A 13,239-nucleotide genomic window follows, 5' to 3' on the forward strand; every position below is an offset into this window, starting at 1 on the left:
AGGAGAGTACACCAAGCCGTTTTGAATATTGCGAGTCTGGTACCTGCACCCAAAGGAGAAGTTCATGAAAGGATAACTGCTTACCAGGGGAGTGAACCAAGCAGTTGTACACATTGTGAGAGGGACAGTCGATGAGATGACAGTTGCTTGGCAGGGGAATAAACTAAGCCATTCTGAATACTGCAAATCTGGGGCTCGCACCCAAAATAAGTGAAGAATACATAGTGAAAACAAATCCTACACTTGGTGAAAGAAGTGTGCCAAGTTGGAGGGATAAACAGGAGAAACATGAGCATATTCTTGTGAACTGCCTATTGACAATTGTATAAGAAAATACAGGCTTGATAGACCCCAAAAGGAGAAGAACACTACAAGAAGCAATCCAGGGGAAAGGACTACGATCCTAACCTTGGAGTCCTACAGTTATTTTTACCACTTGTGATTAACCGAGTGGCTGGGAACTTTTCTGTTGGTTGGTTCTGCAAAGAACACTTTAGTTTGGGAAGAGGTCATCCTTGCACAGTTGGTTTAAGTTAGTAGTGTTAGGGGCAAAGGTAGTTTTTTTGAGACACGACAGTGATGGACTTTGTAGTTTTGGACATTCTGACAATTTCATTTGTTTTCTTTGAGACAGGGGAACCCCTCTTAGTTTTAGGGAGAGAGAGGCATGTTAAAGGTTTCTGCTCAAATACATGCCATCCATTTTGTCTTAGCCTTACTTCTGCAACCTCACACAACCTTCACTACATCGTTTCTCAGCAAAATGTACAGTTGTGAAAAATAAAGTGGACGCAGGAACATTTCTCTCAAAACATGGCTCTTTTAACAACACCTGACCAAAGACTAACTCCATTGGACGCACATACTGACACACAGACGTCACGGTACTGGCTACTGTTAGAAGATGGCAGTCCAAGTGCTGGCTACCCACGCTCTGTACAGCGCTCTGCTACTCTCGTGCTAGGTCCGTGCTTTCCCGCTCTCTAGAAGGGAAGGATGCTACTTCAGAGGAAGATCTGTCACACCTTGGTTCTGCATACCACTTAGAGGAGAAATCTCAATAAGTATCCCTCATGACAAAAATGAGTGGTCTGTACCTCACAATGCATAATTGTGAACAGCGGAAACATCTAGGTTGATGGAAAGTGGGCGGGCAAAGCTGGATGTCTATGGGGTATTCCCCATTCAAATACAATTCTGTCCCTCAGCCCCTAAAAGCTTGCAATATAAAATTGGCACCAGTGAACCTGAAGAGCCTTCTGTAAAATTGTCCATAATGGACCAACCTTGTATTGATCTAATTCAATGCAGTTTTATATGTGGCATAATGCAGACCTTCTAAAAAAAAACAGAGTGTGGGACACTCAAGGGTACCCCTTTCACCCACTAGGAGAATGCCATACGGCCCCACTCATCAAACACTTATCTGCTTGTCAGTTCAGGAGATCAAATAGAGGAAATGACCATGCATAAAAGATACTCCTGAGCCCCTTTCACCACCTGTAAACCAAACCGCCCATAACAAAAAGCATGTCTCCTCTGGATAATTATAATGTATCTATTATATTGAAACAAATGAGTAACCAAATGTCACTGATGGAATAATGATTCACAGAGACGCTGGGAAAGTTTCACAGGCTTTATTTGCAATTGGATATTAGTGCATGGCTCAGTGCGATTGTAGACCAGGGCTGGAATGCGGTTAGCCCAGATGTCTGTAACCCATGGTTATTACAATGGACCATTTAACCCCTCCTGTATAACCTCTAGTGATATGCTGAGCTGTTTTTCATGAATGCAGGCTTACCAATTGCCTCTGGGACTTTCCAGCTGTCCCTACTGTAGCCCCACCTAGTGTTCTACAGGGATTTAGGAATGGTGGTTGCTGTAACTGTGTTGGATCCGTCTAAAACCAGTCATGCTCACTCTTACCTTGCCTTCCTACTTTGTCTCCTCCTCTACTCAACTCCTCCCCATCAAACTTCTGTCCCCCGATGTTATACTCCACCTTCCTCCTGCCTCCACCCTTTGATGTTAACTCTTCTCTTCCTTCTCCTACTCCTTCCTTCTCCTACTACTCTACCACTCCTCCTCCCCTTCAAATACCTCTCTTCCTCTGATAATACTGTTCTCTCACCCACTGCTACTTCCCTCCTCTCACTACTATTACTACTATACTCCTACTACTACTCCTCCTCTCCCATTACTTCCACTACTCTCATCCTGTTCCTACCACTGTTGTCCTCCCACTACTACTCTCCTCCAACTACTAGCATTATCTCTTCCCACCACTACCACTACTCCTTCCACTATTAGTACTGCTACTCTCCTTCTGCTACTAACACTACTCTCCTACCCTACACAAATATCCTCATTTCACTAAATAACATTTACTTCACATTCAGCCCTTACACTAACTTCTATCCACGTGTCACACAAACACACTCACTCACTAACTCACTCTGAAGTACCCTTGCACCCATGAAACTAATACTTCACCTTGGTTCAATAAACACTTCCACACTCCACCACTCCTTTCTTCTGCTGGTCTCTCGGTGCACCTCCACTCCACTGCTGATCTCAACCTGATAACCCACTTCTCCTCTTTCCTTTTTCTCCTATATATATTCCTCCCATTCCTAGGATTGGCTGACTCTCCCTAGCCAGTCTAATGCTAATTTCTTTTCCCAGGGATGTGTACATGCATGGGAAGTTTGAATAGGGGCATACGCCCAACCCCTTCTCAGCTCGGAAATGCTGCAGATGTGCCATGGTGGCCTGGGGAGGGCCAGTATCATAGTTTGCATATTGGGCCCACCTTCCTGGGCCCCTGCTAGTTAGCCCTTAGGGTGGGCGGGTCCCAACTCCTTGCCATTGTCCCTGGTGGTCTAGGCTATCATTGTGGTAAACACTGGCCTACCTTCTGGTGAGCTGCAGCAAAAAGCCGCCTCTGTGGTGGTCATGTAAGCTTTCCACCTCTTAGTTCTCCCGCTCTGCATCTTCTCCTAGCTGGTACAGGCTGCCTGTGGTATGGCTTACAGGAGGGTTGCTGTTGTCTTGGGTGGGCTAGGTTCTCGACCGGGTTGGTAATGGGTCACCGGCTGGTCCCTCAAGGAATATTCTCTTACGGATGCTCTACAAGGGAAAAGGAAAGAGTGACAAGCATATTTGAATTGAGGTATAGCGTGAGACACAAATGTACTGCAGCACAACACTCTGACACCAGGGCCGGGTTTGGAGATTGGGGTACTTTCTCCTGTAGGATCAGAAGCGGCTCTAGGATGTTTTGTTTTTCGACTCCCCCATCCCTTCTTGACAAAGCCATGTCACACAATACTACTATCCATATGTCTCATTAAAAAATCTTCATGAAACAATTATTGAAAAAATACCACAAATGTTAGGAACAACCAGTGTGACAATACCAGTATACTGCCCTTGTTAAGAGGGCTCAGGGGAGACTTGTCATAAACCAATCCAGACACAATCCAGACCCCAGTCCTGGCCCCTGTGCCAGCATGTATGTTTGAAGGCCCTTGACTCCAGCCTTTCTTCTTCCTTCTAAGTCTGGTTGGTGTTGTTCTTTTTCAGAACCTCCAGGACGGAAGCACAGTTATCCTCCAAATGGTCCAGTAAGAAGGATAACATCTCTTTGTCACTCCCCAAACAAGAAGAGGCCAAACAAAACAACTACCGCCCCAGCAAAGATCCTTCTCAGCAACACCGTCCATCTGAGATAAACACATAACCACCGAAGCCGGGAATCGACAAAAAGCAGTAGCAGACACAGTGAAGTACTCCAGAAACATTGGCGCCCCACATTACAGAGAAAGAGAAGCTGCAGGACCATATGGCCCCCATAGAAAGTTTGCTGAACAACTGGAGAGATCAAAGCGGTTTTTGAACTAAGAACTGCAAGGGACCAACAAGGAATAAAAGAGTTATTCCCATCCCCAGAGGCATTTACCCCCGGTTCCCAGCCTGGACAGGGCCTGGCTTTGGGGCAGGAACCGGGAACAGTCAAGTGCGTCCTTCATGTGCATAGCAAGAGGGCGCTGCTTAGCCCTAACTTGATGACTTTTCCCTGCACATACCAGACCCAAGAGGGGGAGCCAAGACTAGGTTGGCCAGGGACAATGATCCAGCCAACCCTGAGGGAGGTATGACCAATCAAGGGTATTCGTCCCATCTACCCAGGGGGGGGAGCCACCCCCCTTTGAGGCTATAGAGGTGAGCCCGCTCTGCAAGACCCTCTCTAGGGTTATGGACAAGAGGGACTGCAATGGGAGTGACTAACCCTTAGGGGAAAAGGTATCCCATTCTGATGAGGAATTCCCTATAGTCAATACCATATCTGCATATATGGGACTACCTGCTATGAAGACTAATCTGTCATCCATATGTTTAGCTTCAGGCAATGTGGGAACAAAACTTCCATACCAAGGAAAAGGAGATGCCTCTTTAAAAGGAGACTTGAATTTAACTGGGACGAGTAGCTCTTGTGAGGAGAGAGAGTATCATACGCAGAGGAAGCCCCCAGATATGGTTATGCCTTGGAGAGGTGGAGAAAAAGAAAGTCACAGAGCCCGTGACTTTTGTAAAGGTGAGGAACACCAGAGTGAGAGGCAAGAGAGCCGACGAATCCTTCAGTGGGAGAACTGTTGCCCGAATGGGGACCTAAGACCCGTGGAAGGGGGCGGCGTGACCAGAGCTTCTTTGTGGAGTTTGATACGCCCAACAAACGATCAGAAAAGGGAGTACTGCCAGCTACCTGCAGCCCGCATCCATAGATGGCGTGCAAAGCCAGAAGAGCCAAGAACGCTATTCTGGCGAAACCAGGCATAGAGAAGAGAAACCAAGGAGACAAACACCTTAGTGTGCGTGAGCCCCACAAGGTTCCCCCACGTCAGAACAGAAGAAGTGGGAGGCTGCCGGGGCAATGTATTGGGAGCAGCGAAAACTCTCAATTTCACAAATATGAAAGTCAAATATTAAGTGAAAAGATTTGGAGATATCTGAAATCAATACAGAGCATGACAAACAATGCTATTTGGGAAATAGAAAGAAAGTGCAAGCAAATACCTTGGGAGGAAGGGAGAAGCCCCCAGGTACTGAGGCTTGAAGAGAGGATAAAGTCCGCTGCAAATAAGTGTAACGAGTATTGTGAAATCAGATGTCAAAGGAATAGAATCATAAAAGAGAGAATCCAATATTAAAAACCCAGGAGAGGGAATTTGGATAAGGTCATACAAAACCTAGAGGTTGTGAACCCACTAGAATCTAATAGACATACAAGTAAAGATCAGATTCTGAGAAACTATTTCAAGAAACATTGTTGTAAAGCAGGCATTAAAGAGAATGCAACGGCCACAAATATATGTGAAGAGTAATACAAGCTCAGAAATGAAACATCAGGAGATTATCAGGGAAGATAACTTAAAGAATCCTATATTCTAAATGGGGGAATGTGTGTATCAATCACCACAGGAGGTAAAATACAGCCTTAAAGAGAAAGCCACTGGGAAGAAGGCAAGAGGAAAGATGACCAGAAAATGAGAGACATTCTCTTGGCCTATTTGTGTGTTATTCATAATAGTGGTAGGGTCAGACAGACTTACGTATGGGACTGAGGACAAAATATACTTTGAACTTCCTGACAACAGACAAGTACCTATAGTTAATTTAGATAGGCAGGGCGATCCCTTTAGTAATAGTGAAAGATAGGCCTTTTTCTTATATTTTTCATTGAAGAAAGGTAACATGTCCTCAATGTGTCCGACTCCTTCTTCCGACCCGCCATATATGGTGTCAGCCATGGGATGCTAATGTCCCGATAGAGAGACAGACCTATGGAAAGGTTTTTATGGCAGGGCCGATTGATAAACTCCCAACTATAATACTTTTAGGGGTAACACCATCATCAGGAGTGAAATCTAAATCTGGTAGAGAATGTAAAACCCACCGCTTTCAGTTCCAAATTACAGAATGAGGAGGAGGAATAAGTAAGAAACACTTTTCAGACCTTTCCTCCCGCAATACCTTCAGAAGTGAAAATGAGTACCCTTGAATCAATCCTCGAAAGGATTGTAAATCAGATCAGGTGGATCAACGTCTTCAAGAAAACGTTGATCAAATAAGAACAAGATCCCTCATGGGGTACTTCAGCCTTACCATGAAAGGGAATATTTAGGTGCCTTTTTAATAGATTTTGAGAGAATAGCCACCCAATTTAATTGGGACACTGTAAGTATGTTGTTTGGCCTCTTTATTGAAGGAAGCAATTCAAGCGTCATACCAAAATATAAATTCCCCGGGGACAACTTCTTTTTCCAATATTAAAAGGGCCCTGTTAGAACAGGTAGTAGGATAGGGGCAGTAGGAAGAGAAGATTAGTTGGACAAGGAGAGTAGTTGTGCTAGAAGGAGAGTAGCAGGGTAGAGGAGGGGAGTAGTGTTACAGAGAAGGAGTAAGGAAGTGGAGTGGGAGGAAAAGTTACATCAAAGGGTGGAAGCGAGAGCAAGGAGGAGTAAAGCATCAGAGGGACAGAAACGAATAGTGAAAGATTGAGCAGGGTGGAGACAGTAAAGGTAGAAAGTTAGCAGTGAGGGTGGTTCTTCGAGAACCAGCCTGATTCTAACTGAAGAAGTGCAAGGTACTACCCTAATTCCCTATAGAACAATAACATCTGGTTAGAATAGAGACATATCGGAAATCCCTGTGGGAGTCTAGAGAGGCATTGTTTAGGGACACCATTCGTAGCCTAAGTCAAGAAGTAGACAGTGGGGTTTACTGATCAGTAGCACTAACCTGGGATAAAGGACACCTAGGCTAGGGAAGAAAACCCATGGGAAATGAGCGAGAGTGATAGAGAGAGAGAGAGAGAGAGAGAGAGAGAAGACCCAACAGCCCACAAACTATCAATAAAAGCTCTTGGCCTGTCTCACAGATGTTGAGTGATTTTTGTGCCAACTCTGAACCCAGATACTTTAATATAAAACAACCAAAAATAGATCACAAAAAGAAATAATAAATCACAAACATGAAGATGCTGGTGCTAAGTGAGAGACCACTGTAATTACATTTGTTGGGGTTGTGTCTGCTTTTATATTGAGTTGTTATCCTCCTTTATGTAATGTGATACATGTTTTTTGGATGTAATTACAAATTTATAGCGTGCATTTAAAAAAACGTTTATTTATGTTTTTAATGTTCTGTGTATTATAAATATTGAAGAGTGAAATCTTAATAACCTTTATAACCTTTTTTTCTTTTCTGTGATTTATCTTTTATATTAATATGCGATCTTGGTTTATCCGTTTTTATTACTTTATATGTTTGTATCCAGTCATTCATTACATGTATGCCCTTTTTCAATAATTATTTTGTAACTTTTTTTGTTCAGACATTTGGATACTAGTCTTGACTACTATTTTTCATTGAATATGCTAGATATATTATCAATATCCTAAGGAGCATGAGTTTTTTAAAATTTATTTAGGTCTCTAGTGGTCCTCAAGCCATTGGGACACCCCTCCCAGTTTTTTCATATCACAAAATGTATCAGCTGCTGGTAATTATGTAATCATCTCTATCTGCTGACCCAGATGCTAATTAATATGTAATGAGGCTGTCATGTGTAAGAGGCTAATCATGCAATATTGGGAGACTGTCAAAGGTCTTCATGCGATTTTTGTACCTCCCATGGGTTTCTGCACACTCAAAACATCATCCAGCTCATCATAATACTAAACTTTGTTGGGTATGTTTATGTGGTGTGATTCTATTTTTACCGTACCACTTTTGCAAAATGTTTTGTAAATAGTTTTATGTCATGTTTAAAGGTAACAACTACATTGGAGCTCAAGGATTCATTCGATCTTATAGCTGTGTCAAATGTGAACGCAGTAGCAAATCAGCGAAGAGCATCTGTACCAAGCCAGTCTGGAAGTATGGTTCTCTTCCCAATTAGACCAAAGCAATTGGGAGAAATTACTTTTACCATCAAAGCAAACTCATCAGAGGCGATTACAGACATCACCAAGAAAGTCTTAGTCAAGGTAAGAGCATCAATATTTGCTTCATAAGCGTGTTCTGAAAAGTAACTATCATCCCTGTCATCTGGAAATTTAAACCTACTCACTGGTAGTCTGTTTGCAAAGTTGGTGATGAAAGAACCTACCAACATATCACTGCATGTGATGTGCTATCACCTACCAAGTTAGGTTCATAAACTGACAGTGGATATTGGTATTTTTTTAATCTTTCATTTTAGATATTAGTTGAGTTTTGTTGATTATTGTGCTGCAAAAAAAAGCAATTAAAAATGTCTAGATGAGGAAAAATGCAAAATGGGCGGCAAAGAATTCCACAAAGCTGCAGAGGCTTCATCAAACATAGTGGTACTGGTCCTCTGCAATTTAAAGCAAGTCATCTGAACACATTCATCATCATTAGAACACAATGTCTGACGAACAGACACCCGCTCAATGCGGCGGGAAAGATATATAGGGCAAGAGTTATGCAGGCACTTATGGGTAAAAGCCAGTATCATGTGAGAGAAACGTGCCTTAGCAGGCTGCCAATGAAGCGTGTGCTGAGCCAGCGTGACATGATTGCAGTAAAAAAAGACCAAAAACAGCCTCCACAGGATCATTGTGAATAACTTGGAGCGTCGCCCAGTTAGACTGTTAAATACTAACAAGTAGGCCATTACAATGGTCGATCTTGGATCCAATAATGGCACAGGCCAAGTTGGCACAATTATGGTCCGATAAATAAGGCCAAATCTGCCTTGTAAGTTTAAGAAAAATGCACAAGAGGATTAAAGATAGGTAACATGCCGATTCATCAATTCAGCATCCAAAATGACTCCCAGAGTCTTCATCTTAGATGCCACAGAAATGATGCAGTCTGAAATGAGAAAGGAAGTATAATTGCTGTGTGGCTTCCTAAAATGAGGCCAGGTCCCTAGAATCAATAACTCGGCTTTAGTATAATTAAGTGCCAGAGCATTCTGTGCCATCAAAGCCTGAATTACCTAATAGATAAAATGAGAGGTCCTCAAGTATTCATCAGACCCCTGGCATTACAGATCTGGCGCTGGACTGGTTGACCTCCTTCCTCTCTGACCGACCATCCCAGGTTCAACTGGGTCCTTTTCTCTCCTCCATCACACTTTCCACCTGTGGTGTCCCTCAGGGCTCTATCCTCTCGCCGTTGCTCTTCAACATCTACCTTGCCCCTCTAGCTCATTTAATCTCCACCTTCTCGCCTCACTTCCGGTATTATGTGGATGACACGCAGCTCTCCTTCAAGCTTCCCTTCACTGCCTCCTCTTCTTCCTCTCTCATTCCTGACCATCTGACTGTTATTCAGGCATGGTGCACTGCTAATGATCTCTGCCTTAATGCCAGTAAAACTGAGATCCTTCTCATTGGGTCCCCAGCTCCCTCCTTCCCTCCTACTCTCTGGCCACCCTCCATAGGCCCCCTCCCCTCACCCTCTTGTGAAGCAAAATACCTTGGTGTCATCTTTGACTCCTCTGTCTTCTTCTCGCCGCACATCACGGACCTTGTCAAGAAGGCCCACTTTCAGATTCACCTCCTCAGAGGCATTCTCCCTTTCCTCACCTTTCCCATGAAATTCAATGTTTCCAGAGCTCTCGTCCTCTCTAGGCTGGACTACTGCAACTTCTTCTTCCTCAATTTTCCTAAATTGGGTGAGGATAGGTATGGCCTGCAGGCTCTGATTAGTTTATAAGTGTAAGCTGATGTGGAGGCTAAGGAGTTGACTTGTTTGTTCATGGTTAGAGTAGAGTCAAGGTAGAAACCTAGAGTTTTTACTTCCCCTACAACCCTGATGGTATTGCCATCAATGTTGAACGAGGAATAATCATTGTTAAGTTTTTTAAGGTTGGCCTTATTTCCTAGAATAAAAAGTTCAGTCTTGTCATTCAGGCAGAGGCCATGGGTGGCCATCCATGCCTGAATGAGGAGGTATATTTTATTCACGAGAGCCGTGACACTGAGGTAATTGCCCGAAAGGGGTATGAGGATCTGGGTGTCGTCTGCATAATTAGTTTAGGTGACACCCAGATTGTCTAATTTGTCAAACAACTGCTTCGTGAAGATGTTATACATGGTTGGCGAAACGCATGAACCTTGTGGGACGCCACACGTTATGGGGATTGGGTGTGCTGAGTCTGACAGGAAAAAGACTTGCATGATTCTATTGTTGAGGAATGATTGGACCCATGCTATTGCGTCCTTAGAGAAGAGAGCCGCCAAGGCAAGGTGTTTACAGAGGATTTCGTGGTCTACCAAGTCAAAGGCGGCTGACAAGTCAAGGAGGAGAAGCATGGCAGTTTTCCCTTTGTTAGTAATTTCCTCAATTTGTGTCTTAAAGTCAATTAGTGCCGTTTCAGTGCCATGTTGTGGCCTGAAGCCTGATTGACGGGCGCCTAATAGGTGATTAGTTTCAAGGTATTGTTGTATCTGAAGGTACGCTACTCTATCGAGTATCTTCAGAAGGAATGGCACTGTAGTGATTGGCCTATAGTTGGTTGGAATGGATGGGTATAATGTTTGTTTTTTAAGTAAGGGTAGAACCCATGATTCTTTCAAATTACTTGGGACAGTGTTAGTTGAGAATGACGCATTGATACGTTTAGATATAAATGGTGCCAGGTCTCTGGCTGCATCTGTAATTAGTTGTGCAGGACAATTATCGCCTTGGCATCTTGATGGTTTCAGCGAGGAGATGATTTTCTCCACCTCGATGATGGAAACTTTGGAGAATTAAAATTGATCGAGTTTGTCAGTCAGTGCAGTCAGTGTCTCAGGAATGGGAGCAAAGGGTGTCCTGTTTAGGTAGAGATGATTTCTTGTTATCTATCTTCTCTTGGAGGAGTACTATTTTATTGGCTAGAGCATGCTGTAGGTTAGTACACCAAGTTTTGCCTTTGGTAATGTTGTCGGCTGGAGGGATAGGGGTTGAATACCTTCTCTTGGTGAAACTACTGTTTCCAAGAGCAGTGAAGTGAAATTGACTTTTCTTACATGTTTGTAACTTTCTAGACCCATAGGGTGCTGGTGGGGTTACTTAGTATCCCCTTTGTCTAGTTTCTCATATAACATTTTTATGTTACCCTTTCTACAATGAATAGCTGGTGGCAGTGGCTTAATTTTTACTATCATTGTGTGTTTTACCGCGGGCTGCGTTCGCAGCTGCAGTAAGGCACCCATAGGTGCCCATTTTGTCAAAATGGCCCTGGTCTTTTTTTTTCGCCATTTCTTTTCAGAAGGGTCCTTCTTGAGATTTACTCTGCGCGCCAAACCAGGTTTGTCCCCTTTGTTCGTTTTGCCTTTGGCGGGATTCACGAGTGAAGCCCACCTCTGGTTCTAGTATGTCTGGCAGGAACAGGAAGTGAGGGCGGTGCTTGAAACTCCCTGTGCTTAATCCCCTGGTTACAGGAGTGCACCCAAAAGCTGATTGGCCGGCTGGCTGTCCGGTAAGGACAGCCACTCTGCTGTGTGATTGACAGCTAGGCTGGAATGAATAGGTGAAACCTGTATAAAAGGCAAGGCTTTTGGCTTGGAAGGCAGAGTCGACCACTGGACGAAGGAATCCAAAGAAGAACTTGGAAGAGACGTCTGCTGCAACTCCTGGACAGTTGGTTCGCTCAGTGAAGCCCTGCTGCAGTGCTGAAGCTCCGAATTCGTTTCAACTAGAGAAGCCCTGCAAGGACGACTTCTCCCCTTGAGTTGGTGGGACCAATCAACTCCAAAGTGAACTCGTTTGGACATCCCCTCAGAGCTGGATGTACTTCCACTGCTGCTGCTGCTAGAACCGAAGTGCCAAGGAGAGAAACACCAAATAGAGTGGATCGCTTTAAAGTCAGACCCGAGCTCCAGGAAGATCCTCCAGACTTCCCTGAAGCAGGACTGACCAAGCCTGAGCCACTTCAACAGAGTGCTGGACCCCAGATGCCAGGAAAGTCTGAAGTGGTATCCGAGAACTGCAGAGTTGCTATTTGCTGTCAGACGTGAGGAGCCGAAAAACTGAAGTGCCGCTCAATTGAAGTTTGCCCATTGCTGCCGCTGACCTTCCCATTGCAGTGCAGGAGTCCCCAGACGTCTTCTCTCTTGCCCCCACGACTGAGGCCAAGGAACACCAGGATCTGCAGAGCTGTACGGGAACAGAAGCCAGCTGGAACCATTTCTTCGAACCATAGGTACTCTAAAGTCTAAGAGAACTTACCTCTTGTTGTGTAGACTTTCTTGCTCTCAGTTGAGACCTGTCTTGGTTGCCCTTGCCGATCTGCTTACACCCTTGCCCCTCACAAGCCTCCCAGCTTGTTTCCCTTCAAGTGAATCTTATTTCTACAAGCATTTCTAAAACATTGTGCAAGACTTTTACTTACCTGCTAAGAAGATCTTCAGCTCCCCTAGACTTTGTTCAACTAACATTGGCTGTCCTGACTCCCTGAGAGACTCTTCTTACCTTTGACTCTGTGTCTTTACAATTCCCCCAGGAAAGGGTTACATTTACTTGACATTGGAAGGTTCAAAAAGTACTTACCTGCTTACGAATTATTTGTTAACCTATGTTTTATTCCCATATCTAACCTTTGCACCCAATGCAGTTTTGCTCTAAATGTACCAGTGATAAATCAATGTCCACAGTGTCCTAGCTATTTAAGTCACCTGAGGGTGTAGGAAGTGTCTGTGTGCCATCCCCAATGGGTATCATCTGATTAAGAGAAACTAAGAGTGTGTTTTGAAGTGTATTATAATTGTTACATGGTTTGCTCCCTTCGGAAGAAGGCTTAAATAACTGACTGTGAAATAAATGAATAATTGTTTAATCAAGAAACCTTTAGTATAAGGGCGTTAAAATCCAACCCGCTAAGGGACCTCGGAGCTAATTACGGCACCGCAAAATTGCAGAGCCGTAATTAGCGCCTTCCCCATTCCCATAGAGCCCTATGGGGCAGAAATGGGAATGGGGAAGGGCAATGGCGGAAAGGGGATTTACCGCCCCTCCAACCTTGGAATGGGGCGGTAAATCCCCTTTCCGCCAAGGCGGTGCCGGTATTTTACCGGCATGAGCCATGGCGCTAATAGCACCATGGCTCACCGCCTACCGTGTAATGAGGCCCTAAGTGTTTATTTGAATAACTGTCACTGTGAAACTCTGTGTTACAACCCTACTGCTCACATTGACCACTCTTGAAATAAG

At 44.2% G+C, this 13,239-nt stretch overlaps 1 protein-coding gene across 1 annotated transcript in view; it reads left to right on the forward strand.

Annotated features, from left to right (window-relative positions):
- Positions 1–13,239, forward strand: part of LOC138453420 (CD109 antigen-like) — a 1,060,964-nt gene that overhangs the window by 697,594 nt on the left and 350,131 nt on the right. The window contains exon 21 of the mRNA XM_069606254.1: positions 7,842–8,057. Coding sequence (XP_069462355.1) covers positions 7,842–8,057 — 216 coding nt within the window. The remainder of the gene's footprint in view (positions 1–7,841; positions 8,058–13,239) is intronic.

This window comes from Ambystoma mexicanum, chromosome 4p (genome assembly GCF_040938575.1).
Source record: "Ambystoma mexicanum isolate Mex_15411 chromosome 4p, UKY_AmexF1_1, whole genome shotgun sequence".
Classification (NCBI taxonomy): Eukaryota; Metazoa; Chordata; class Amphibia; order Caudata; family Ambystomatidae; genus Ambystoma; species Ambystoma mexicanum.